Genomic DNA, 26854 nt, shown 5'->3' with positions numbered 1-26854 from the left:
CCCATTTCTAGTTTGGGGGTATTCTTAGGATTAGTCTGAAGGCAAAGATCGCATTGTTGAGTCACCTGTCTCACCGTGGTATATAAATTTCTAGCCACAATTTCTCTTATCAAATGTTTATACAGAGCCTCTGTCCCCCAATGTCTTCCTATGCTCCTCCCATATCAAATGCCACAGTAAGCAAGAGGGAATGATTAGTTTTCCCTGTGGGGTATGAGCCCATCCTTCTTCATTATATGACCCTCCTAAATCTGTAATAAGCTTCTGATCTTCCCTGGTATATTCTGGCTTACCTTCTAGGGAGATTTGCCTATCAGGAATTAAGTCCCCTTCTATTTTTACCTTTGTTTTGGCCATTTGTTTTGCCTCTCTGTCCGCCAGTTCATTCCCTTTTTCCAAATCTGAGCTCACTTTCTGGTGTGCCTTAATATGCATAATTGCTACTTTCTTAGGGAGCTGGACAGCTTCCAGTAACTTCAGAATTTCTTCTGCATGTTTGATATTTTTCTCTTGGGAACTCAATAGTCCCCTCTCCTTCCAAATTGCTCCATGTGCGTGTACAACTCCAAAGGCATATTTTGAGTCTGTATAAATGTTCACAATTTTGCCCTGGGCCAATTCCAGGGCGCAGGTTAGAGCAATTATTTCTGCCTTCTGTGCGGAGGTGTTCATGGGCAAAGCCCCTGATTCTATTACCTCTTGGCTGGTGGTGATGGCGTATCCCGCGTGTCGATTACCATTTAGGACGTAACTGCTTCCGTCTGTGAACCAAGTTTCCCTGTTTTCCATGGGGCTGTCTTTCAGGTCTGGGCGGCTTGCGTATGTTGCTTCAATGGTTTCCAGTCATGATGTACCGGTTCTCCTGTGCTCCCGCTGAGAAAAGAAGCTGGGTTGACAATGTTAGTGACTACAATCTCCACATCATCCTGCTCTACCAATATGGCTTGATATCTTAGGAATCTTTGTGGAGAGAGCTAATGTCCACCCTTTGCTTCCAGTACTGTTGATACTGTATGAGACACCAAAACAGTCATTTTCTGGCCCAGAGTAAACTTTCGGGCTTCCTGTATGTTCAGTATCACAGCTGCAACCGCCCGCAGGCATCCAGGCCAACCTTTTGCAGTCGTGTCTAACTGCTTAGAGAGGTAGGCAACTGCCCGTCGATATGGGCCCAGGTTTTGTGCTAATATTCCCAGGGCAATGCCCTGCTTCTCGTGGGAGTAAAGAAGAAACGGCTTACATCTGGGAGTCCTAAGGCCGGGGCCGACATCAAAGCCTTTTTCAGTAGCTCAAAGCTCGTTCGGTCTCCTTGTTCCACTCAAGGTGTTTCTGCTCAGTGGCTGTCAATGCATACAGTGGTTTAACAAGCAATCCATAATTATAGATCCACAATCGGCACCACCCTGTCATTCCCAGAAAAGTCCGTAACTCTTTTACTGTCTGAGGTCTCCGAGTTTGACATATTGCCTCTTTACGGGCCTCTCCCAAAGTTCTTTGTCCCGCACTAATTTCATAGCTCAAGTAATTCACTTTGCGTTGCATTACCTGTGCCGCCTTCTTGGATACCTGGTACCCTTGAAGTCCCAGGAAATTCAGCAGACTCACCGTCCATGTCATACAATCTTTCTCTGTTTTGGTGGCGATCAGGATATCATCCACATACTGCAACAGCTTCCCCTCCTCAGACGGGGTTTCCCAGGATTCTAAGTCTTTCGCAAGGTGATTGCCGAAAATGGTAGGACTATTCTTAAATCCTTGTGGCAACACTGTCCAAGTGAGCTGGGTCTTTCGACCACTCTTGGGGTTTTCCCATTCAAATGCAAATAATTTTTGGCTGGTCTCATGGAGAGGGAGGAAAAAGAAAGCATCCTTCAAATCTAAAACAGTAAACCAAGTCAATTCAGGTGTTAATACGGTCAACAGGGTATATGGGTTTGCCACTACTGGGTAAAGATCTTCAGTTATCTTATTCACCGCCCGTAAGTCTTGGACCACCTGATATGACCCATCGGGCTTCCGAACAGGTAATATAGGGGTATTGAATTCAGACTCACACTCTTTTAGTAATCCCAACTGCAAAAATTTTTCTATCACCAGCCAGATTCCTTCTCTGTCTTCCTTCTTTAGGGGATATTGTTTAATTCTTACCAGCTTTTGGCCTTCCTTGATCCTAACTTCAACAGGTGGAGCACTTTTCGCTCTTCCAGGTGCATCAGTAGCCCATACCCCTGGGTACACTTGGTTTAAGATGTCCTCGTTAATGCTTCCTTCTAGGGGGAGACTGGTTAAGGTTAGGCTCAATATTTGAATATATTGCTGATCTTTTACCTCCAGAGTAATTTCTCCCTTTTCGAATACAATTTTTGCTCCCAATTGTTCCAACAAGTCCCTTCCCAAAAGTGCCTTTGGGGAGTTGGGCATATATAAAAATTTATGAATGCCCCACTGTTTTCCTAATTTATATTCTAAAGGTTTACAAAAATATGCCTTTTCACTTTGGCCAGTCGCTCCTTTCACCATGACATAATCATCTCCCAGGGGCATCAAGGCTTGGTTCAGAACCGAGTATGTTGCCCCCGTATCTACCAAAAATTCTACCTCTTGTTGTGTTTTCCCTAGCTTAATTATAACCAGTGGATCCGCTAGGGTAGATTCCCCAGGTTCCCATCAATCTCCCTTCACATGGGCTACCGTTCTTCCTGTTTGAGCCCTCTGATCCTCCTTCTTGTTCTTTGGGCATTCCTTTTTCCAATGACCGAATTTCTTACACAAAGCACATTGATCCTTGCCCAATCGGGGCAAGTCTCGTCTAGGCCCTCTTCCTCTTTCTTCCTGGATAACAGCCAGTAATTTCCTTTGTCCCTGCCTATATCCTTCTTCTCTGTTACTAAATACTCTCTATGCTTCATCCAATAATATTTCTAAATTCCTACCCTCTGTAGGGCGTAATTTCTGAAGTTTGCGCCTTATATCCCCTGTAGATTGACCCAAAAACAGGGAGACCAAATGTTGTACTCCTACCTCTGACCCAGGATCCAGCGGTGTGCTGCGGCGCATTACATCCCTCAATCGATCCAGGAATTCGGATGGAGACTCGGAAGGACTCTGTTTAACTGCATATAAAGCTGACCAATTTATAGTTTTGGGGATTGCCCTCTCCATTCCTTTTGTAATCCACTCCTGATACCCCTGCAATCTTTCCATATGTGCAGATCTATTAACATCCCACTTTGGGTCTTGGAGAGGGAAATATTCCTTAATGTCCCCTCCTGTGATCTTATAATGATCTTCAGCTAGGTTCCCTGCTGGTTTTAAAATCAGCTGTTTCTCTGTCTCGGTCATATATTCCAATAATAGCTGTATATCCTTCCAATCAGGGTTATGCTGTTTTACAATAAATTGGAAATGCTTAGTTACACTTACCGGATCACTCCTATAATCTTTTGCAACCTTTTCCCATTCCCCTAGGTCAGCAGTAGAAAAGGGTACTTTGCTGTCCGGAGTGGGGGTCAGAGTTCTGTCCGAGTCTGCATCCTGTTCCTGTGGTCGAGGGGGAGGCTTAAAAAAATCAATTAGCTTTGTACATCTTTGTCCAATACTACATGCCGAACAGCACCGCCTCAGTTTACCTCTAAGCTCCTTGTTGTTTTCTTGCTCAAGTGCAAGCACCATGGGGTCCTGTGGAGGTACCATTCCACAGTCCCTTTGCCACTCCGGATGGTTTTGGAGGGTGAAAAACATGTCTGCATACGAAACCTCATCCCATTTTCCTTCTCTCCTTAAAAACAGCATTACTTGTAATAGAGTATTATAATCTATTGACCCATTAAGTGGCCACTTAGCATCACCTTCTAACTTATACAACGGCCACCATTGATTGCAATATTTAATAAGGTTCTTTTTACTTTCCGTACCTCCGGTCCCAACAATATCTTTCCAGTGGGCAATTACGCAACCCAGAGGACTCTTCCTCAATATTCCCCCTTGATTGTTTCCCATTTTATAACTTCTCCTTTTAATTAGCTTCCATGCAAATCGTTTCTTACACCTCTTTATAGTCTTCTCCCAGTTTTCCTCCAACACGTCTCGAATTTCCGGGATTAAATTTTCCTTTCCACACACCAATTTCACTATTTCGGCTACCTTTCCAACCACAAACAATCATCTCAGCTGTGTACGTAGCCCGTCCCCTCTTATCCCAGGGAGTCCAAACCCGACACTCAGGGCATTCAATATCCCCTCCACAATCTATTTGCAACCTCTGTTTACACCACACACATTCCAGGACATATGAGGGCATACACTCATTTCCTGGATGTAAAAGACACCATTCAAATACCCACATTTATGCGATGCACCATACAGGGACTTTCTTATACCAACACCACAAAATGATTAAGATAATCAAGCTCAAACTTACAATTACAACTCTAAACATATAAATTCAAGTTCCAAATCATCAGGGAATCACACTTTTTTCGTCTCCGGCCGTACCCCTTGTGGAGTTACGAAACTGTGGATCAGAACTCCACACACGCTCCGCAGCTGAGCTGCGTCTCTTTTACTCAAACATGCAATCCACAGTTTTAGACATTTACACATTAACAAGCATATATGCACATATAAATCTCAACATAACATTTCCACATACTCACCCAAAATCTTTAACATTAAATTTCCAGACATTCACATCATACAATCATCGCTCCAGTTGACAACCTTTCAGCAGCTGCAAAAATGTACCAAGCGCAATTGCGAGGGGGTCCACTTACCCCAAAAATGTACCAAACGCAATTGCGAGGGGGTGCGCTTACCCTTCTCCTGCCTCTTATATACCAGTCATCGACAGGTCCGTCCTGGCTCCCGATACTGGGATGCAGCGATCACCCCGGATTTGCTCGATCTACCCCCAAGATCTCTAGCGGCCTCTCTATCATTCAGCAAATCCCCCCTTGTTACCATACAGGGTACCCTCCTCCCATACGGGGACTACGCTGCACGCCATATGTCTCTGCGCGATTTACCAGCTGCCCCGGCCCGTACTTTTACAGACTCCCTCTGTGAAACATACCGTTTGGTCCGCGGCTTCAGGAGGTCGTTGTCTGCTCCCGCGGTGAGCGGCTGGCAGCGGAGGCTCCTCCGAGGAAAGTGCTCGGGGCGCGCCGAGGGGCGTCCGCTCCGCAGTCGGTCCCGCAGCTGAGCAGAGAGTCTCCTGGCTGGCTTGCCAAACTGATGTGCGGAAACAGACTCCACAATCAGTGAGATTGTAAAGTAGGTATGTTCATTCAGCGCTGGGCAGCGCGGGGGGTAGTCCCACCAAAGTCGTGCGCGCCTGACTCGTCAGTTCGCTTCAAATTTATACAGTCAAGTGTTACATATACATGGAGTTTTGCAATACACCTATACATAGGCATGATCTATCCCCGCTTCATATTAAAATTAGTTCCAAAAAGTCACAAGGCCGGTCTTGGCTGGTTTTTGGGGTCGACTGCTGCTTCTTATCAGGGACTATCTCCTGCCCCAGCCAGCCTCAACAATGCAAACATTTAGGCATCACTTCTCATCCCCTTGGGCCAACAATGCAAACGTTAAGCATCACTTCTCATCCTCTTGGGCCATGTCTACCTCTACTGAAATTTCTTTAACTTCACTATAAGCTAGATAATTATTAAACAGTTCCTATCTACATCCATGTATCTACTCTATCTACTAAGGTTCCTTTGGCTCCCCGTTTCAAGACCAGTACCCATCTCACTACAACCTCCTTTCAGGTAGTTGTAGAGAGCGATAAGGTCTCCTCTCAGCCTCCTCTTCTCCAGGCTAAACAAACCCAGTTCCCTCAGCCACTCCTCATAAGACTTGTGCTCCAGGCCCCTCACCAACTTGATTACCCTTCTCTGGACACGCTCCAGCACCTTTCCTGTAGTGAGGGGCCCAAAACTGAACACAGTACTCAAGGTGCGGCCTCACCAGTGCCGAATACAGGGGAACAATCACTTCCCTGCTCCTGCTGGCCACACTATTTCTGATGCAGGCCAGGATGCCTTTGGCCTTCTTGGCCACCTGGGCACACTGCCGGCTCATATTCAGCTGGCTGTCGACCAGCACCCCCAGGTCCTTTTATGCCAGGCAGTTTTCCAGCCATTCTTCCCCAAGCCTGTAGTGCTGCATGGGATTGTTGTGACCAAAGTGCAGGACCTGGCACTTGGCCTTGTTGAACCTCATACAATTGGCCTCGGCCCACAGACCCAGCCTGTCCAGATCCCTCTGTAGAGCCTTCCTACCCTCAAGCAGATCAATCGTCCCTCCCAACTTGGTGTCATCTGCAAACTTACTGAGGCTACACTCGATCCCCTCGTCCAGATCATTCATAAAGATATTAAAGATAACTGGCCCCAATACTGAGCCCTGGGGAACACCAATTGTGACCCGCCGCCAACTGGATTTAACTCCATTCACCACAACCCTTTGGGCTCGTCCATCCAGCCAGTTTTTCACCACTCCATTTGTCTATGTGCCATCCCTCTAAAATTCCGTCGAGTTCATTTAGTTCCTGACTCAGGGCTCCATGTGTCATAACAGTCTTTCTGGGCAGGAGGGATGGTGCAAAGTCCTCTCAGTCAGCAGAGCAGGATCGGGCCTCAGTGCAGTGCGGAGGGCGGGTGACATTGGAAGCGGAAAGAGGATGGTGTGTAATGTTGGATTCTTGCATGCTGAAGGCAGTTTGGGTCCTGTCAATACTGTGCTTCACTCAGTTTTATCAAAGTTCATTCTTTCTTGGTCCAAGTGATTCTTATTGTAATAGCATGGATATAGCATGTATCAATTATAGTAATGATAACATACAGTGGCAGGGTTATATAGCAACTAACATCATGCAATTTAATTCATTGGCTCTTCTCACCTAAAATCAAATCCCCTTGAGGCACACATCGGACTTACCCATCTTTTTCCATCACACACCAAGTGCACCCAGGTCCTTGAGCAAAAGCAATTCCATGAATGTGTTTACCTTTGCCTGAGGCAGGAGACCCAGACTTTCTTCCCTAGCATATTCTTCATGTGCACTACAGGGACATTATCCCCTTCTACAGTAGGTAAAAGTTCTGACTGGGCAGGGCCACCCTGACTGACAGATCCTCTGGTGTTGACTAACCAGGTGGCTTTTGCTAAATGTGTATCCCAATGTTTGAAGGTTCCACCCCCCATTGCTTTCAATGTAGTCTTTAAAAAACCATAGTATTTTTTTATTTTCCCAGAGGCTGGTGCATGACAGGGGATGTGATATACCCACTCAAAGCCATGCCCTTTGGCCCAGGTGTCTATGAGGTTGTTTTGGAAATGAGTCCCGTTGTCTGACTCAATTCTTTCTGGGGTGCCGTGTTGCCATAAGACTTGCTTTTCAAGACCCAGGAGAGTTTTCCAGGCAGTGGCATCTGGCACAGAATATGTTTCCAGCCACCTGTTGGTTGCTACCACCATGTGGTGGGTTGACGCTGGCTGGGTGCCAGGTGCCCACCAAAGCCGCACTATCACTTCCCCTCCTCAGCTGGACAGGGGCGGGAAAATATAACAAAAGGCTCATGAGTCAAGATAAGGACAGTTTAATAAAGTGAAAGCAAAGGTCGCACGCGAAAGCACAGAAAAACAAATGATGTTATTCTCTACTTCCCATCAGCAGGCGATGTCTAGCCACTTCCTGGGAAGCACAGCTTCAGTACGCGTAGTGGTTGCTCCGGAAGACAAAAATGCCCCCCCTTCCTTCTCCCTTTACTTAGCTTTTATAGCTGAGCTGATGTCATATGGTATAGAATATCTGTTTGGTTAGTTTAGGTCAGCTGTCCTGGTTATGTCCCCTCCCAAGATCTTGCCCAGCCCCATCCTACCGTTGAGGGGGGCAAAAATGTTGGAGAGACAGCCTTGATGCTGTGCCAGCGCTGCTCAGCAGTAGCCAAAACACTGGTGTGTTATCAACACCTTTCTAGCTACCAATGCAGAGCACAGCGCTACAAGGGCTGCTATGGGGAGAATTAACTCCATCTCAGCCAGACCCTATACACACCATTGTACACACATGGCACTTGCCTTGGTGAGTTTGTGGGAGTGTGATATAGTCAATCGGCCAGGCTTCCCCAAATTTATATTTCAGCCATCGCCCTCCATACCACAGGGGCTTTAACCGTTTGGCTTGCTTAATTGCAGCACATGTTTCACATTCATGGATAACTTGTGCAATAGTATCCATTGTGAAGTCCACCCCTTGATCACGAGCCCATCTATATGTTGCATCTCTTCCCTGATGGCCTGAGGTGTCATGGGCCACTGAACCATACATAGCTCATCCTTATGTTGCCAGTCCAGATCCACCTGACCCACTTCAATCTTGGCAGCCTGATCCACCTGTTGGTTGTTTTGATGTTCTTCAGTGGCCTGACTCTTGGGTACGTGAGCATCTACGTGACGTACTTTTACAACCACATTCTCTAGCCGGGACGCAATATCTTGCCGCAGTGCGGCAGCCCAAATGGGTTTACCTCTGCGCTGCCAGTTGCTCTGCTTCCATTGCTGTAACCACCCCCACAGGGCATTTGCCACCATCCATGAGTCAGTATAGAGATAGAGCACTGGTCACTTTTCTCTTTCAGCAATGTCTAACGCTAGCTGGATGGCTTTCACCTCTGCAGACTGACTTGATTCACCTTCTCCTTCAGCAGTTTCTGCGACTAGTCGTGTAGGACTCCATACAGCAGCCTTCCACCTCCCATGTTTTCCCACAATGCGACAGGACCCGTCAGTAAATAGGGCATATTGCCTCTCATTTTCTGGCAGTTTATTATACAGCGGGGCCTCTTCAGCACGTGTCACCTCCTCCTCTGGTGACATTCCAAAATCTTTGCCTTCTGGCCAGTCCATGATCACTCCTAATATTCCTGGGCGACTGGGATTTCCTATGCGAGCCCGTTGTCTGATCAGTGCAACCCATTTACTCCACGTGGCATCAGTTGCATGATGTGTAGAGGAGACCCTCCCTTTGAACATCCAGCCCAGCACTGGCAGTCGGGGTGCTAAGAGGAGCTGTGTTTCAGTACCAACCACTTCTGAGGCAGCTCGAACTCCTTCATATGCTGCCAATATCTCTTTTTCAGTTGGAGTATAGCGAGCCTCGGATCCTATGTATCCCCGACTCCAAAACCCCATGGGTCGGCCTCGGGTCTCCCCAGATGCTTTCTGCCAGAGGCTCCAGGTAGGGCCATTCTCTCTGGCTGCGGTGTAGAGCACATTTTTAACATCTTGTCCTGCCCAAAATAACCTGAGGTGTACTGCATGAACTGTTTAATTTGTTCAAAGGTTTCTTGTTGCTCAGGCCCCCATTTAAAATCGTTCTTCTTCTGGGTCACTTGATAGAGAGGGCTTACAATCAGACTGTAATTTGGAATATGCATTCTCCAAACCCCCACGACACCTAAGAAGGTCTGTGTTTCCTTTTTATTAGTCGGTGGGGACATAGCTGCTATTTTGTTGATCATGTCCATTGGGATCAGATGACATCCATATTGCCATTTTATTCCTAAAAACTGGATCTCCTGTGCAGGTCCCTTGACCTTACTTTCTTTTATGGCAAAACCAGCTTTCAGAAGGATTTGGATTATTTTCTTCCCTTTCTCAAAGACTTCTTCTGCTGTGTTGCCCCATACAATGATGATGTCATCAATGTATTGCAGGTATTCTAGAGCTTCACCTTTTTCCAGTGCAGCCTGGATTAGTCCATGGCAAATGGTGGGGCTGTGTTTCCACCCCTGGGGCTGTCGATTCCAGGTGTACTGGACGCCCCTCCAAGTAAAGGCAAATTGTGGACGACACTCTGCTGCCAGAAGGGTTGACAAAAACACATTAGCAATGTCAATTGTGGCATACCACTTGGCTGCCTTTGACTCTAGTTCATATTGAAGTTCTAGCATATCTGGAACAGCAGCACTCAGATACAGAGTGACTTCATTTAGGCCACAATACTCAACTGTTAGTCTCCACTCCCCATAAGACTTTCACACTGGCCATATGGGACTATTAAAGGGTGAGTGAGTTTTGCTGATCACTCCTTGGCTCTCCAGTTGGCAAATCAACTTGTGGATGGGAATCAGGGAGTCTCATTCGGTGCGATAATGCCGCCGGTACGCCATTGTGGTAGCAATTGGAACTCGTTCTTCAACGGTCAGCAACCCCACAATCGAAGGGTCTTGAGAGAGACCAGGCAGGGTAGACAGCTGTTCAGTTCCTTCCGTCTCCAAGGCAGTGTCATGGTTTAACCCCAGCCAGCAACTAAGCCGGACGCAGCCGTTCACTCACTCCCCCCCCACCCAGTGGGATGGGGGAGAAAATTGGGAAAAGAAGTAAAACCCATGGGTTGAGATAAGAACCGTTTAATAGAACAGAAAAGAAGAAACTAATAATGATAATGATAACACTAATAAAATGACAACAGTAATAATAAACGGATTGGAATGTACAAATGATGTGCAGTGCAATTGCTCACCACCAACTGATCAATGCCCAGTTAATCCCCAAGCGGCGATCCCCTGCCCCCCCCCCCCCCCCCAGTTTATATACTAGATGTGACATCGCATGGTATGGAATACCCCGTTGGCCACTTTGGGTCAGCTGCCCTGGCTGTGTCCTGTGCCAACTTCTTGTGCCCCTCCAGCTTTCTCGCTGGCTGGGCATGAGAAGCTGAAAAATCCTTGACGTTCGACTAAACACTACTTAGCAACAACTGAAAACATCAGTGTTATCAACATTCTTCGCATACTGAACTCAAAACATAGCACCGTACCAGCTACTAGGAAGACAATTAACTCTATCCCAGCTGAAACCAGGACAGGCAGCTACACCAAAAGCCCACCAGTATGCCTTTTGGTCCTTAAAATACCCTCTCCTGAGGTGGTCTATGACAAGGATGCACGGAGCATCTGGACCAGTCACAATGGTGTGTTTCTGCCATTCATTCCCAGTTAGGCTTAATTCAGCCTCCAATACACTTAACTGTTGGGATCCCCCTGTCACACCAGAAATACAAATGGGTTCTGCCCCTTTATAACTTGATGGCATTAGAGTACACTGTGCACCCGCGTCTACTAAAGCCTTGTACTCCTGTGGGTCTAACGTGCCAGGCCATCGAAGCCACACAGACCAATAAACCCGGTTGTCCCTTTCCTCCACCTGGCTGGAGGCAGGGCCCCTCTAATCCTGGTCAGAGTATCCAGTACTCACTTCTTGTAAAATTGACTCAGAAGTCCCTTCAGGAGGATCAGAAATAAGATCAGCCCTTCTGCTCTGTTTGGAAACTGGAACGGCATTTTTCCTGGTAGAATCCCCTTTTGTGGTGGTTTTTCCTCGCAACTCACGTACCCGTGCATTTAGGACCGAGGTAGGTTTTCCATCCCATTTCCTCATGTCCTCTCCGTGGTCACACAGGTAAAATCATGTGGCACCTCGCGGTGTGTACCTTCTATATTCTCTCTCTTGAGCAGAGGAACACCCACTCCTTATAGCTGAGATACTGGTCCATACAAGTGGATAGTATGACTTTTTGATCACTTTGATCAGTTTTTCAGACTTTTTGGACAGATTTTCCACAGCTGAGATGCAGGCTTGTAGGGAGGAAGAGAGACTTCCTTCATATTGTTGTAGCTGGCCAGCGACTTCATCCACTGTTTGTCCCTCGCCTTCTTTCCAGAACACTACTGCCAATGAATTGGCATACGATGGTGGTGCACTTTGTAGAAACTTCTGCCACATGGGTCGTGTGCATGGGACTTCGTCTGGATCTTTGGGTAATTGTGCGTTGTCCGGGTCATAAGAAATCATCTGTAACATGTTTAATTCCCTCAGGTACTGGATATCTCTCTCCATGGGGGTCCACTTGCCTCATTGACATATAACATCTTCCTTAAAGGGGTACCTTTCCTTCATGCTTGACAGGAGTCGCTTCCAGAGGCTGATGGCTTGTGTCCCTTTTCCAATTGCCTTATCAATGCCACCTTCCCTGGCAAGCGATCCCAGCTGCTTGGCTTCCCTACCTTCTAATTCCAAGCTATTAGCCCCATTGTCCCAGCATCGGAGGAGCCAGGTGATAATATGCTCACCTATATGGCGGCCAAAATCTTTTCGCATATCTTGCAGCTCTCTCAGGGATAGGGATCAGGTGATTACCTCTGATTCTGCCTCTTCCTCCTGTTCTTGTGATGACCCTGGTTCATCTTCATCCCTCACTAAGCGAACTGATTTTTTTGTATATTTCTTCTTCTGTATGGGCTCAACTGATACTGTCACAGCTTGGTTTTCTCGTTCAGCTGCAGTACCTGTTGCCGGGGTTGGAATAGCCGCAGTGCCTGTCATTTTCTTGTCACATCCAGAGACATTCTCTTCCCCTTGAGGGTACTGAATAGTTTTGAACAGGGTTTGGTACGCTTGGGCCAGGCCCCAGCACATTGCAGTAATTTGTGTCTCCCTGGAATTGTCATGGTGACAGTATACTTTTTCCAAATGTTCTACTAGTTTTTCAGGATTCTGCACTTGTTCAAGGGTGAAGTTCCAAAACACTGGAGGTCCCCACTGTCCTAGGTACTTGACATACTCTCCCGCATATCCTGCCACTCATAATTATCCAGCCTCGGGGAAGATCTCTGGGTGATATTCTTTAATAGTTCTTTAACCCTAAACAAGACCTGAACGACATTCTGGAACATGCTAGTCCCTAGCAATAGGACCATGCTGGTCTCAACATCCCAAGGGTATTCAAATTTTCCAAAATTCTCAAACACCATTGTAACTAGACTGGAGGAGAAGGGAAAGGTGAAGAAAGGTGTCTCGCCCATAGATTGGCTCTCCGAGGAGAAAAGGTAAATGGTGTAAATATTAATAGTTTCCCACAGATGGCTCCCGAAGTATAGAGGTGATTGTCACGGTCCACTCGGTGGACTCGTGATGGTTCGTTTGCTACGATCTCGAAAGTGCAAAATTAAGGTGACCAACACCAAAGGGGATAGCAGTAATCACACAGTAAAACTTTATTGTATTGCCTGTGAAGAGGCACGCGATAGTTAGAGATGGGTGAAAGAAAGGAGAAAAGTAAAGTTAAGTTTAGAGAGAGAGGAGAAAGAGAGGTTATAGCTACCACCGCTGATCTCAAGACGTCCTAACGGTCCCGGGTCCAGCTAATGCTGCGTCGTCGATCGTCGTGTTCCTTGGTGGGGAAGCTTCAAATTCCCATTGTTTAGAAGTCATCTTTTATGCTTAGTAACACACCTTGCTCCACCTCTGCCTCAGGAGTCTCCGCCCTTCTCAGAATACAAATATCATATCTCCGCCCTTCTCGAGCGAGGCTATCACGCAGGCGCAGGGTCAGTGTCTGAGGCATGGTAAGTCTTGGAGGCAGGTAGCCTTCGACCAGGAGGTGTGTTTTGGTATTATAATGAAGCAAAGTTCGTCTAGAGTTCATGATTTCTTCATCGATGTTATGGCAACGGTTGCAATCCATCCTTTTTGACAGTAGCTATGCGGTTACCTCTAACGGCTCTAGCCAGGTACCTTCCAGGAGCCTTGTACTGCACATTCTGTCCTTGGGATTGGCCACTGCGCTCCAAACAGGCCGTTGTCAGGTAATGTACTGTTCATGTTCCTGATGACAATGTTGAGACAATGCTGATTTTCTGACCGACTCTTACACCACCCCGTGGCTCAACATGGTCGTCAGGACGTCAGGACCGCTTGGTGGTAGCATGATAAAGAAGAGGAAGAAGAAAAGGAAAAGAAAAAGACAGAGAGAGAGAGAGAGAAAAGGAGAAAAGATAGAAAGGCATGATAAAGAAGAGGAAGAAGAAAAGGAAAAGAAAAAGACAGAGAGAGAGAGAGAAAAGGAGAAAAGATAGAAAGGCAGCTACAATTTGTATCAATTACAATCAAAATTGTTTATATATATAAATAAAAAATCATTGAGGTTTCAAAACATCAATTGATTTGGGAATATCCACATTGGATGGAATATCAAGCATATTATATGTGTTCAGTACAGACATCAAACGCGTTAACCGATTCATCATTCTCCAGGCTATGACATACAATACTGCAGACAAAGCCAAACTGATCAAAACCAATATCAAGAGAACCACGATGGGGTGACACAACTTGTTCAGGATGCCTGTAGCAGTAGGCGACCATCTGAAAAGTGTGTCCCACCATCTATGTTCTGTATCCTTTTGCACTCTTTCTAAAACTCGGTGTATTTCTTTCACATTGTGATGAACAGTTATTAAGGTTTTCTGTCCGTTTTCCCTAATTTTTCCAAAATCTCAACCAAATCCTTGTGTTGTAATAACTGTTTTACCAAAGTGAGATTCATTCCAATGGGTATAGGCAACAATTCATGAATCAACATATAGTTAGATTGCAAAAGTTGGTGAGATGTGACCGGGGCCGAATAGGAAAAGTCACATCCAACAATCTTAGTGAAATTACAAACACAAAAATTTGAATGATTTTTAGTCTCCACAACTACCTTATCTACAGATAGAAAATCACAAACAGTCCTCAAACATACACAGCCTTTGCCGATATATATGAGTACTGTTTCAGGGTTTTCATTAGGATGAATCTCAAAGTGGCAAATATTTTGTTCAGTATCTAAACAAATATCTTGTGCCTCAATTGCATTGCCTTCACAAACAAATCCTTGTTGTTCTCGTACAATGCAAGATTCCAAATTAACAGTTTGCCATTTTTCATTCACCTTTCGGGCCCATACTCTATGCTCAAAAGGATAGAGTATAGTTCCGTTGTGGTTCAACCCTAATGCAATAACGGGATAAATTGGGTATATGGTAGCATTATATATAGTAAGCACAAAAGTTGTATCTATGTTTGTAACGGGATCATAAGTAAAGTTTACCAGGTTCCACCAGGATTGGAGTTCCTTCTCAAAATCAGTGGCACTGTCCCAAATTATTTTCCGAATTTCAGTGGGGAGAGTGCCTTCTTCACCTTCTCTTATAATTGAGGCGGCTACCGACTGCATCCATATTTGAGCCTGGATACAACTGAGAGCCAAAGAGACGTTATTTTGGATCACCCCAAGTGCATCAGTAATCAATTCGTGGTCCCTTACATTTACCTTTTCCCATTTTGGTAATATATTTGACAACAGCCACTGGTTAGTCCCCAAAGCCAATAAAGAAGACCGCAAAGGCTGTTGTAATTTAGCCAAATCACTAATTGAGGTAGCCAACTTGTTCATTATTACTTCCGAATCGATGCTATTTAAAACTCCCAATCCTGTTCCCAAAACACCGGTTAGGTCTCTCTGTGTTCTTCTCATGGGAAGAGTTCGTTTTTGCAGCCAGGTTGTCCATCCCTCATAAGAAGTCTTTAGGAAAGGTGAGCAAGCTGGCTGAATGTCTGAAACATTGTTCTGCATCGACAATTCAACTCGTTTGAGACCATGCCGGGTTAAACAACATTTGTTGTAGGCCCGTATTTCTGATCACATACGGTCCAATTTCAAAGATTTTTGGACTGAGCACAGCAATTGGTTGGGTAGTAGGTATTACAATGTCTATTTTAAATCCTCCCCAGTATTTAGTGTTATTTTTACCACACATAACTTTATAAGAGTATTGTACAGCAGTCAAGTTTAACCAACAGTCTAGGTTTTGATTTTTACACGACAAAATAGGGCCATGAGGTCCAATTCCATAACTGTTTGTGGATTCAATGTGAGATTCAGTGATCAGTCTGCATCTTATTGTGATGTTATTTCCTTGTACCACTGTAAAAGAGGGTATAACTTCATCTTTGTCAGTTAGCGTAAAGAGGGTATCTATGCCATCGTGCGTGACTACTGCAACAAGCATCCTAGTTACAACATTCATTTTGAATTTAAATGTTAGGCCTGATAGCTCTTCGGTCGGTGGATTAGATCGCCAATCGCACACCACATAAACTGGCTTGGTCAAAGTAAAATTATACCAACAATCTCCTTGTTCCTTAAGACAGGATTTGGTGATTTCAACATTATTGGTACTTGGGTCTAGGGGGTAGTTACTGACATTCTTTTGACGGCAACATGTAATGAGAGAATCCTGTTTGTTACATCCCCATTCTATTGTAGGACAGAGTTTCGCAGTGATGTTGGAACTAGGGTCCAATAGATTTCCAGAGATGGTAATTGAAGAGGCTTTCTCATAAAGAGATCCTTCCACCTTTCTGCATCCCACTTGGATTTTTTTCTGCAATCGTTCCAGTCAGGACACGGACCCAGTCTTTTTTGTCCCATTCCCCCCACTCAAGTGGGTGGTATACTTCAGAATCATGCATTACTACAGTGGCTAAGTTTGGGAGACGGTCTTTGGGATACTGTCCCATACTCCAAGTATACTGGACAATAGCTTGGGACCATGGCCATTCTGTATTCTTTTGGCTACAGATTAGTGGTAAAATACAAAAAAGTACTATCAATCTAGTTAAGTGATTCATAATTCATGCTGTTCTTGGCGTCCCTCGGAGTTCTTCTGCAAAACAAAAAAAAAACCAAAACTTGCCTCTCTGAGGCAAAAGAGATTAATACTATACAGAAAATTAAAATGATGGAATTATCCAGCGAGTATTTATCCGATGCTCCTTCCCTAGGGCATCGGATGCTACCCATGAGTATACATTCAGTGGGGTTTTTAATACCAGTGGCACACTTCCTACGGTGGGAAGTTCTACTAGGACAGGTTGTCCAGGGAAATGTGCTGGATTCTTAGAATCATCTGGTCCCTTTAATGAGGGAACTAGAGAGGGAGCCTTCGGGCAAAAGGCAGTAATTTTGGGGCATCCATTTACCCCCCATCTGTCATTTACACCTTTGACAGCTTCCCATAGGCGGGCATCCCAATTTCCCTCTTGTGGTTTCAAAAGTCGTTTTAAGAGACCATTTGTTCTTTCTACAATCCCATTGGCCTGTGGATAGTATGGAGTGTGGAAGACCCATTTAATCCCTTTGCTTCGTGCCCAATCCTGTACGATTTTGGCGGTGAAGTGGGAGCCATTGTCAGATTGCATTTCTTGTGGTTTTGGAAAAATTCCAAACCATTCACGCAGTGCTTTCACAGTTTTTTCTCCCGTAGCTTTGTTCAAAGCTTCGGCTTGGACTAGCCCTGATGTTATCTCCACTCCTACCAGCACAAAGCGTTTTCCTCCTGATTTCTTAAAGGGGCCTATATAATCTACCTGCCAAGCATCCCACAAGCCTTTACCCTCTCTTAAATGCAGAGGGTCATCCTCTAAGGGGTGTCTTTCGAGCCGTGTACGGCACTGTTCACAGGCTGATATGCAGGTTTTACACATTTCCCTAGTGACAGGCCAACCTCGGGCAAGGGCTTCACGATACAAATCTTTAGCTCCCGTATGTTTACGTTTTATATGTAACCATTCTAGCAAACGATCCCAATCTTCTGTGATCTGGTCCTTTTGTACAGGAGCTAGTCTTGCTAATTCATCAGCTTTGTTGTTCCATTCTCCTGCCGAGCCCCCATCTACTTGATGAGAAGCTACCCATCCCACAGCAAAGTTCCCTTGTCTTTCAATGCTCAGGATTTCTTGCCACTTGTCCTTTTGCCACACTGAAATTCTGTTAACCTCCCATTCATTTTGCTCGCAGAAAGGGAGCCATTCAGTACATCCTTTAAACACTGCATAGGAATCGGTATATATATGGACAGGGGAAGCGGTTTGTGCTTCATGCTTGAAAACGCTCCATACTGCAATTAATTCTCCTACCTGGGCACTCCCTTCTCCCTCTGTTATTATCTGTTCTTTAGTAATAGTATGGAGGGCTACTGCCCGGTATTTCCACACTTTTCCTTCTCGCTTTGCTGAAGCGTCGGTAAACCAAGCATTCACTGACTGATCGTGGGAGAAAGGAGGGGCTACCCGAATAACTGAGATAGGTTTGTCTTGGCTGCCGTCCAGGCTTTCTGTTTCTTGGATAGCTAAGTTTTTTAAAGCTCCTTCAGTCACTGAAAAAAGGTTACAATAGTGTCCAATCTGGGCATACCACTTTCGTACCGAGGCTCTCTGGGCCACCCCGTCAGGAGGGGGGGTCCCGTTAGTGACTGCTTTTATAACTTTGAACGGGCCTCTTAGCACGATTGGTTGCTGACGTGTAATTTTCTCCACTTCTATGAGAGCCATGCTAACCACAAACAAACCTTTCTCCCATGCAGTATATCTCTTCTCAGCATCCTTAAAGCCGCGGGAGTAAAATCCTACAGGGCGGGTTGGACCCTCAGGACCACGTTGCCAAATGTGTACTGACAATCCTGTTGTGGCAAACCCCCATTCTACCTGAAAGGGGTCTGTAGGGTGGATAGGGCCAAGAGCCTGATGAGCTGTTGCTTCAAAAATTAACAATTGCATTGCTTCTTCCTGAGAAGCAGTCCATTCCCATTTGGCCCGTTTTCTCAGCAAATCATAAAGAGGTCTGGCAATGATAGAAAAGTCTGGGATATGTTTTCTCCAGAATACCAATAACCCTAAAGCATGCTGCAAATCCTTTTTTGATTCAGGCATTTTAATCTGATCTAGAGAAGTGAGGGTGTCTGGTGGGATACATGTCATTCCCCCTTTCCACCAAATTCCCAAAAACTTTACTTCTTGTGAGGGTTTTTGGATCTTTTCTGGGGGAATTTGCAAACCCAAGTTCTCCAAATGAGAGATTATGTTCTGTTGGGTTGCCCCCACCTCCTTTTCTTTATCTCCACCCACGAGAATATCATCAATATACTGATAGACAGCTATGCCATCGGCTTTTGGTATTTTCTCCAGTTCTTGGGCCAAAGCGTGGTGAGCTAGTGTAGGGGAATGTTTGTATCCCTGAGGCAGCCGGGTAAAGGTAAATTGTTGTCCCTCCCAAGTAAAAGCAAAACGATCTCTGTCTTCTGGTCGCAAAGGTATCATGAAAAACATATCTTTAACATCTATGGTTGCCATGATCGGATGAGCTTTCTCCTGAATTGTTATTACCAGTTCAGCCATATTAGGGACTGCGGCAGTCAGAGGCCCTGTGTTAGCATTCAGCCTTCGAAAATCTACTGTGAGCCTCCACTTCCCATTAGGTTTTTTCACTGGCCATACCGGCGAGTTGAAAGGAGAATGGGTATTTATCACCACTCCTTGTTCCCGCATCTCCTGCATGACTGGTTTGATACCTTCCTTTGCTCCCAGGGGGAGGGGATATTGTTTAACACTAGTTACTTTGCTAAATGGCAGAGGGGGTGCAGTTTGAAGTAGCCTGATGTTCAGCTGCGGTGTCCCGAAAGTCCACAACAATCCTTCTGAATCCTCCCACCCCCTTCCTTTAAGGGCATCTATTCCTAACAGGTTAGTCGGAATGTTCCCAACCACCATGTTAATAGTGATTGTGCCTTCCTCTCCCGGCAGCATCAGCTTTACCGGAACAACGTTCATAACTTCTGTTGACCCTAGAGCATTCAAGACACAAACGTTTCGCTTAGAGGGAATCACCCCACACCTCTGTGCATCTTCCTCAGTCAGGGCAGAGATCTGTGCACCGGTGTCAATTAAAAAGGTTACGGGTGCACGCTTAGGACCTACAATAGCTGTAATCAATAAATCTCCTCTGTTAGTTTTAGTGAGCTGTCGGATATAAATCCATCCTCCATTCCCCCGCCCACTGCTAAGGAACGGAGGTTCTAGTTTCCCTGCTGACTTTCCCCATCGCCCGTGCTCTCCGCGGGGGGGGCTGCGGGCATGACAGGAGAGATTTCTCTATTTGACCTTAAGTGCTGTGGGTGTTGTTTTGGACCATACCACTTTGATATCAGTTTACTCAGTTTATTAAGGGGTAAACCATCCATCACATCTCTGGGAACTCCCTTTTTAATTCCCAAAGCCCACCATTGCTGTCAAGTCAGGGGCTGTCTTCCTCCTCCCCCAGTTTTAGAGTAGGAGTAGTCAGCAGCACTGGCGGAGTCAGTGAGAGGGGTTACAGTTTTACTAACAGATAGGGGTAAATCTTTAGCTCCTACTTGACGAATTCCTTTAGGTTTCTCCTCCAAAGTTCTCACAGGACCGTATTTTCTGCTATAATCTATCAATTCCTGTGCTACATCTCCCCACGTCCACATCCTTTTATGTTTTGAGTGGGAAGAAGCCGAGCTATGATTAAAAGGTGAATCTGTGCCAACATAAATTTCATCTCTTTTGCCTTTAATAAAGCTCTCCAACTTTTCTACAGGGTCTAAAGATGCTATGGTCCTTTGGAGAACAATCCCGGTAGATTTGAGTGATTCTGGGAGTCCCCTTATCAAAGGAGTCATGATTTCAGGATTCACCGGCAACATCATTGGGGATTCACATCCGGGAACTAACTTCCTTTCATGTATCATTTGCAGGCAGGCTGCTTTGTGCACACTTTCTAGCAATTGATCAACTGTGCCTGTGATTGCTAGGGGATCCCCCCTGTCTAAGGGGTTCAGCCCTCCGGCCCAATAGGCAGCCCGCTGGGTTAGGGACCATGGGGCACGTCTATCCCCTGTTGTTAAAAAGACACCGTGGCCCCAGTAACCACTAGCTTCCCTTTCACTTAACTGAATTTGGTCCCCTCCAGTTAAAGATACACGCCACACATACTCTGTTTCGGATTCTTTGGGAAGGCGCCCATATTCTCTTTTCATTTTGGCCAATTCAGTGGGAGTGTATGGTATCTCTTTAGTTGTAATATGTGGGTCATTATCCTCATCATTTATATAAGTATATTCTGCTTTAATCAAAGGCCTCACTTGGGGGTTTTCCCTAAAGTGTTTCCTTGCTTCCTCTAGCTCCTTTTGGGGGTATACCTGACTTATTTGCCGAATACCTATCTTTTCCATTTTCATTTCTCTCTCATTCAATGATTCAACAGACCTTGAAAGTTCTTCTTTTAAGGCATCTTTTAGACAGTGATTTTCTTCCTCCTTTTCCTCTGCTTGCTGTTTGTACAAGCAAATTACTCTTTCTTTCTCTGCTAACTGCTCTTCCAGGTTGGAGGTTGTTTTCTGCAAAAGTTGTACCAAATTTTCAAGGGATTCTATGATTTGTTTTTCCTGGCTACGCCGCTTATAGCGGTCTTCAATTGCTGCGACCAGGCTGGCTCCAAGAACTGCACAGATTATCGCTTTGCCTTTGCCTGACCTTGATCTGGCCTCATTCTGTATAGAAATCACTCGGTCACCAATTGTCTCGAGCCCACTCTTCCCCAGGCGGGGAGGGTCGAGCTCCATACTTTGCCAAGAGTGCATAAAACGAGCCAAGATTTTTTACTGATGGAGAGTTTTGATAACCATTCTTTTCAGTCATTTTTGTTGCAAAGGGCCAAACTCACTTCGGGGAGGTCAAACTTAGTTACACCACACACGCAACAACTGCTGCGTAGCCCTCCTCTTCCCCGAGTGGCTGAAGGGACCAAAATCTCACTTCGGGGAGTCAAAACTTAGTTGCTCACAAGTGCAGACTTTCTCTGCTTGTCCCTTCAACTTCCCCGAGTAGTCCACCTCATCTAATGAGGACAGTTCCCCCTTTTGCACTAGGAGATCCTTCACTTGATCCTGATAGACAGAGCCCTCAATTCGAGTTTGGGGTGAAATACACTGAGGTGTGTGCAGTGTGCGGGAATCCCGAATTGCCCCCCTTGCTTTCTGGACACCTCTCACCCTTTCAGGTGTAGGGCCAGGTGCGGCTGGAACGAAACGTTCTTCCCCTGTTACAAACCACACAAAACCTGCACCCCTCTGTCTCTCAGGATCCTGTCCGTGACGCCAGTTTAATGTCACGGTCCACTCGGTGGACTCGTGATGGTTCGTTTGCTACGATCTCGAAAGTGCAAAATTAAGGTGACCAACACCAAAGGGGATAGCAGTAATCACACAGTAAAACTTTATTGTATTGCCTGTGAAGAGGCACGCGATAGTTAGAGATGGGTGAGAGAAAGGAGAAAAGTAAAGTTAAGTTTAGAGAGAGGAGAAAAAGAGGTTATAGCTACCACCGCTGATCGCAAGACATCCTAACGGTCCCGGGTCCAGCTAATGCTGCGTCGTCGATCGTCGTGTTCCTTGGTGGGGAAGCTTCCAATTCCCGTTGTTTAGAAGTCATCTTTTATGCTTAGTAACACACCTTGCTCCACCTCTGCCTCAGGAGTCTCCGCCCTTCTCAGAATACAAATATCATATCTCCGCCCTTCTCGAGCGAGGCTATCACGCAGGCGCAGGGTCAGTGTCTGAGGCGTGGTAAGTCTTGGAGGCAGGTAGCCTTCGACCAGGAGGTGTGTTTTGGTATTATAATGAAGCAAAGTTCGTCTAGAGTTCATGATTTCTTCATCGATGTTATGGCAACGGTTGCAATCCATCCTTTTTGACAGTAGCTATGCGGTTATCTCTAACGGCTCTAGCCAGGTACCTTCCAGGAGCCTTGTACCGCACATTCTGTCCTTGGGATTGGCCGCTGCGCTCCAAACAGGCCGTTGTCAGGTAATGTACTGTTCATGTTCCTGATGACAATGTTGAGACAATGCTGATTTTCTGACCGACTCTTACAGTGATGACAATGCTGAGTGCAAATACCGGATTAATCCCACAACCGGTAATTTTATCATACCATAAGCCAGTATTACACAATACATCAAAGTGAAAACCTTAATCCACCTCCCATGGATGATCAGCAGCAGCACAGGGACTACATACAGCAAGTGAGATGATACATAACAGAACTCTAAAAACGAGAGCAACAACTCTAAGAACACATATATCGACATTGTGACCAGCAACTATTAGACCAATATAATGAATGCTTGTAACAAATTCGTTTTAACAAGCTCTGGTCCGGTTTGTCATTATCTCAACCCTTTGTGCCCCTCGTTGGGCGCCAAGAAGGACTGTCGTGGTTTAACCCCAGCCAGCAACTAAGCACCACGCAGCCGCTCACTCACTCCCCCCCCCCCCCACCCAGTGGGATGGGGGAGAGAATCGGGGAAAAAAAAAGTAAAACTCATGGGTTGAGATAAGAACAGTTTAATAGAACAGAAAGGAAGAAAATAATAATGATAATATTAACAATAATAAAATGACACTATTGTATATTCCAATACTGTATATTCCCCAGCCCCACTCCCCTGAGTTTATATACTAGGCATGACGTCACATGGTATGGAATACCCATTTGGCCAGTTTGGGTCAGCTGCCCTGGCTGTGTCCTGTGCCAACTTCTTGGGCCCCTCCAGCCTTCTTGCTGGCTGGGCATGAGAAGCTGAAAAATCCTTGACTTACTCCAAACACTACTTAGCAACAACTGAAAACATCAGTGTGTTATCAACATTCTTCTCATACTGAATCCAAGACATAACACTATACCAGCTATTAGGAAGACAATCAACTCTATCGCAGAAACCAGAACAAGGAAAAACTGGCAAGAAATAATGGATTAAGAAGCGGAATGCCTAATGAGCATGCATAGTCTTACATAGTAGGCAGCAGTGATTTTTCAAAAGCTTTCTATTAAAAAAGTTTCTTTGGCCTACTTTAGGAACTGTTTAAAGGTATTTTGAAAGTCCGTGTTTATATCTTGTTTGTCCTGGCTTAATTTTAAAATTTAAAATTTTAGATTTTATACTGGCTCTGCAGTACCACATATGTATTGTATCTGTGATCGCATGGAGGAATAGACAGGAACTGTGGATGTAGTTATCCTCATTCTGTGTAAACTCCTTATTTTGACTTGGTGGCATGTTTCAAATTCAGATACTGGCAAATGACACAGTCTCTTTGGAGATAACTTGGACGAGAGGCAGTGGGCACAAACTGAAATACAGGACGTTCTGTCTGAAGATAATAGAATAGTTCAGCTGCAAGGGACCCACAACGATCATCTAGTCCAACTGCCTGACCACTTCAGGGCTGACCAAAAGTTAAAGCCTATCATTAACGGCGTTGTCCAAATGCCTCTTAAACACTGAGAGGCTTGGGGCATTGACCACCTCTCTAGGAAGCCTGTTCCAGGGTTTGACCACCCTCTCAGTAAAGAAATGTTTCCTCATGTCAAATCTGAACCTCCCCTGACACAACTTTGAACCATTCCCACGTGTCCTGTCACTGGATACCAGGGAGAAGAGATCAGCACCTCCCTCTCCACTTCCCCTCCTCAGGAAGCTGTAGAGAGCAATGAGGTCGCCCCTCAGCCTCCTTTTCTCCAAACTAGACAAACCCAGAGTCCTTAGCCGCACTTTATAGGACATGCTTTCCAGCCCTTTCACCAGCTTTGTTGCCCTCCTCTGGATGCATTCAAGGACCTGAACATCCTTCTTAAATTGTGGGGGCCAGAACTGCACACAGTATTCAAGGTGAAGCTCCACCAATGCTGAATACAGCGGGATAATCACCTCTCTTGACCGACTGGTTATACTGTGTTTGATGCACCCCAGGATGCGGTTTGCCCTCTTGGCTACCAGGGCACACTTCTGATTCATATTGAGCCTGCTGTCGACCAGCACCCCCAGATCCCTTTCTGCAGGGCTGCTCTCCAGCCACTCCTCTCCCAATTTATACTTGGACCTGGCATTACTTTGTCCCAGGTGCAGAATCTGGCATTTGTTCTTGTTAAATTTCATGCCACTGACAATTGCCCAGTGTTCCAATCTACCTAGATCCCTCTGCAAGGCCTCTTGTCCCTCAAGACAGTCAACAGCACCTCCCAGTTTGGTATCATCAGCAAACTTGCTAAGGGTGCATTCAACTCTTGCATCCAGATTGTTGATAAAAATATTGAACAGAACTGGCCTTAGAATTGAGCCCTGAGGAACACTGCTGGTGACTGGTCACCAGCCAGATGTAGCCCCATTTACTACAACCCTTTGAGCCCTGCCCTTCAGCCAGTTCTTCACCCAGCGCACTGTATACCTGCTCATTTCACCGTTGGACAACTTGTCCAGAAGGATGCTGTGAGGGACAGTATCAAAAGCCTTTCTAAAATCCAGAGAAACTACATCCACTGCCTTCCCTTCATCCACTAGGCAAGTGACCTTATCATAGAAGGATATCAAATTAGTTAAACAGGACTTTCCCTTTGTGAACCCATGTTGACTGAGCCTGATGATTGCATTGTTCTTTAAATGCCTTTCAGTAGCACCCAGTAGCATCTTCTCCATAATTTTTCTAGGAACTGAGGTTAGACTAACAGGTCTGTAGTTCCCTGGGTCTTCCCTCATGCCCTTCTTGTAAAAAGGAATAACATTGACTGTCTTCCAGTCAGCAGGGACCTGGAAAGGAAGGAAACACTTTTTTATTGTGAGGGTTATCAAGCACTAGCACAAGTTGTCCAGAGAGTTTGTGGAGTCTTCATCCTTGGAGATCTTCAAAAGCCATCTGGACATGGTCCTGTGCAACCAGCTCTAGGTGACCCTGCTTGAGCAGGGGGGTTGGACTAGATGACTTGCAGAAGTGCCTTCCGACCTCATTCTGTGATTCTGTGAACTTCTGTCCTTTTGAAAGCTCTGTACCACAGTAATAGTTTGGTTTGTTAATGTCATTATGTCATTGCATCTCTAGCTGTGCCTCTCAGGTTGTAGAATATACAGCTGACAGTTTCTATATGTGATTTGTCAGCTAAGCAAACAACAGACTTCCAAAGATCAGAGTTTATTTTTTTCTAAATCCTTTAGCCAAGTAATTTATTCTTAACTTCACAGTCAATTCAGATTCATTTTTCTGCTTTCCACAACTGACTGGTAGATATTAAGTCAGTATCTTAGGGTTAAGGTTGGTTGTTGGGTTTTTTCTTGATTGACTTTATGGTTCTGAATTAATCCAAGATGTGCCTTGATCCTGTGACCTAGAGCCCCCAAGGCTATGGATTTTGTTTGTAGTCTCGTGGTTCACACAGTGAAATGGGGAGAAAGCTGATGAATTCGTAATGAGAAGAGATGTTATTCATGACCCTTTATGTGAGGAGCCAAGAAAACAAAAATAGGAAAACATTTTAAGAACACAAACTCTTGGAAATTTAAAAAGGCTCAAGAAGTTTGAAGTATACACTCTGAAATACTGTATAAGCATTTAGAACATGCAGAGTACCACCTGAAATATACTTTCCTGCATATCTTTTTATATCAAATATGTCTGTGATGAGTTGGGTTTTTTTGTTGTTTTTTTGTATCTGTAATAGGTTTTTAGTAGCATAGATCGAGTCACTCAAACACAAGGTGAAGAAAAGGAAGACGCAGGAGACAAACCAAAAAGTGTAACATTGCCTTCTGTGGAATCTTTAAGCTGGAGTTCAGAATGTTCTGAAACGTAAGTAGAATGAGGTGCTGGAAGTGGTCCACGTCCTGCTTATCGGGTAGCAGGCCTCCTCATCTCAATAACTGCATGAGAGTTTGCTTATTTTTAATGCAGACAACAAATATCTACATCCATCTCCTCTGACACTGAGAGTAGCAGGCAGCAACACAGTTCTGGTTTGCTTCCGAAGTTGGCCATATCAGCCGAAGGAGAACAGGATGATTCCACCTGTTTAGCGGAACCTCAGGAGGAACAGGAAAAGCCTGCATTTGTGAATGAGGAAATATTGCAAGAGGAACCTGAAGTAACCACTCCAGCAAGTACGATCAGCAGCTCCACGTTATCAGGTAATTCACAATGGGTGTCTTGAATGATAACATTAGAAACAGTTGTGGATCTTCTTTGTTTAGCAGTAGCATTCATGGATTTAGAAGTCCTGCATTCCAGAAATGCTTTAAAAATGAAAACATCCCCAAAGGGGGTCTGGTTTGGGCTCA

General features: G+C 45.3%; 1 protein-coding gene across 2 annotated transcripts in view; it reads left to right on the top strand.

The window, feature by feature from the left end:
* LOC121233033 (microtubule-associated serine/threonine-protein kinase 4-like) overlaps window positions 1–26854 on the top strand; it is a 235285-nt gene that overhangs the window by 184786 nt on the left and 23645 nt on the right. For both annotated transcript variants that reach the window (XM_041121619.1, XM_041121618.1), the window contains 2 exons: window positions 26242–26369; window positions 26472–26704. In XM_041121619.1, coding sequence (XP_040977553.1) covers window positions 26242–26369; window positions 26472–26704 — 361 coding nt within the window. The remainder of the gene's footprint in view (window positions 1–26241; window positions 26370–26471; window positions 26705–26854) is intronic.

The sequence above is a fragment of the Aquila chrysaetos genome (assembly GCF_900496995.4).
Source record: "Aquila chrysaetos chrysaetos chromosome W unlocalized genomic scaffold, bAquChr1.4 W_unloc_4, whole genome shotgun sequence".
NCBI classification, from domain to species: domain Eukaryota; kingdom Metazoa; phylum Chordata; class Aves; order Accipitriformes; family Accipitridae; genus Aquila; species Aquila chrysaetos.
This window is presented reverse-complemented; position numbering and strand designations above follow the sequence as displayed.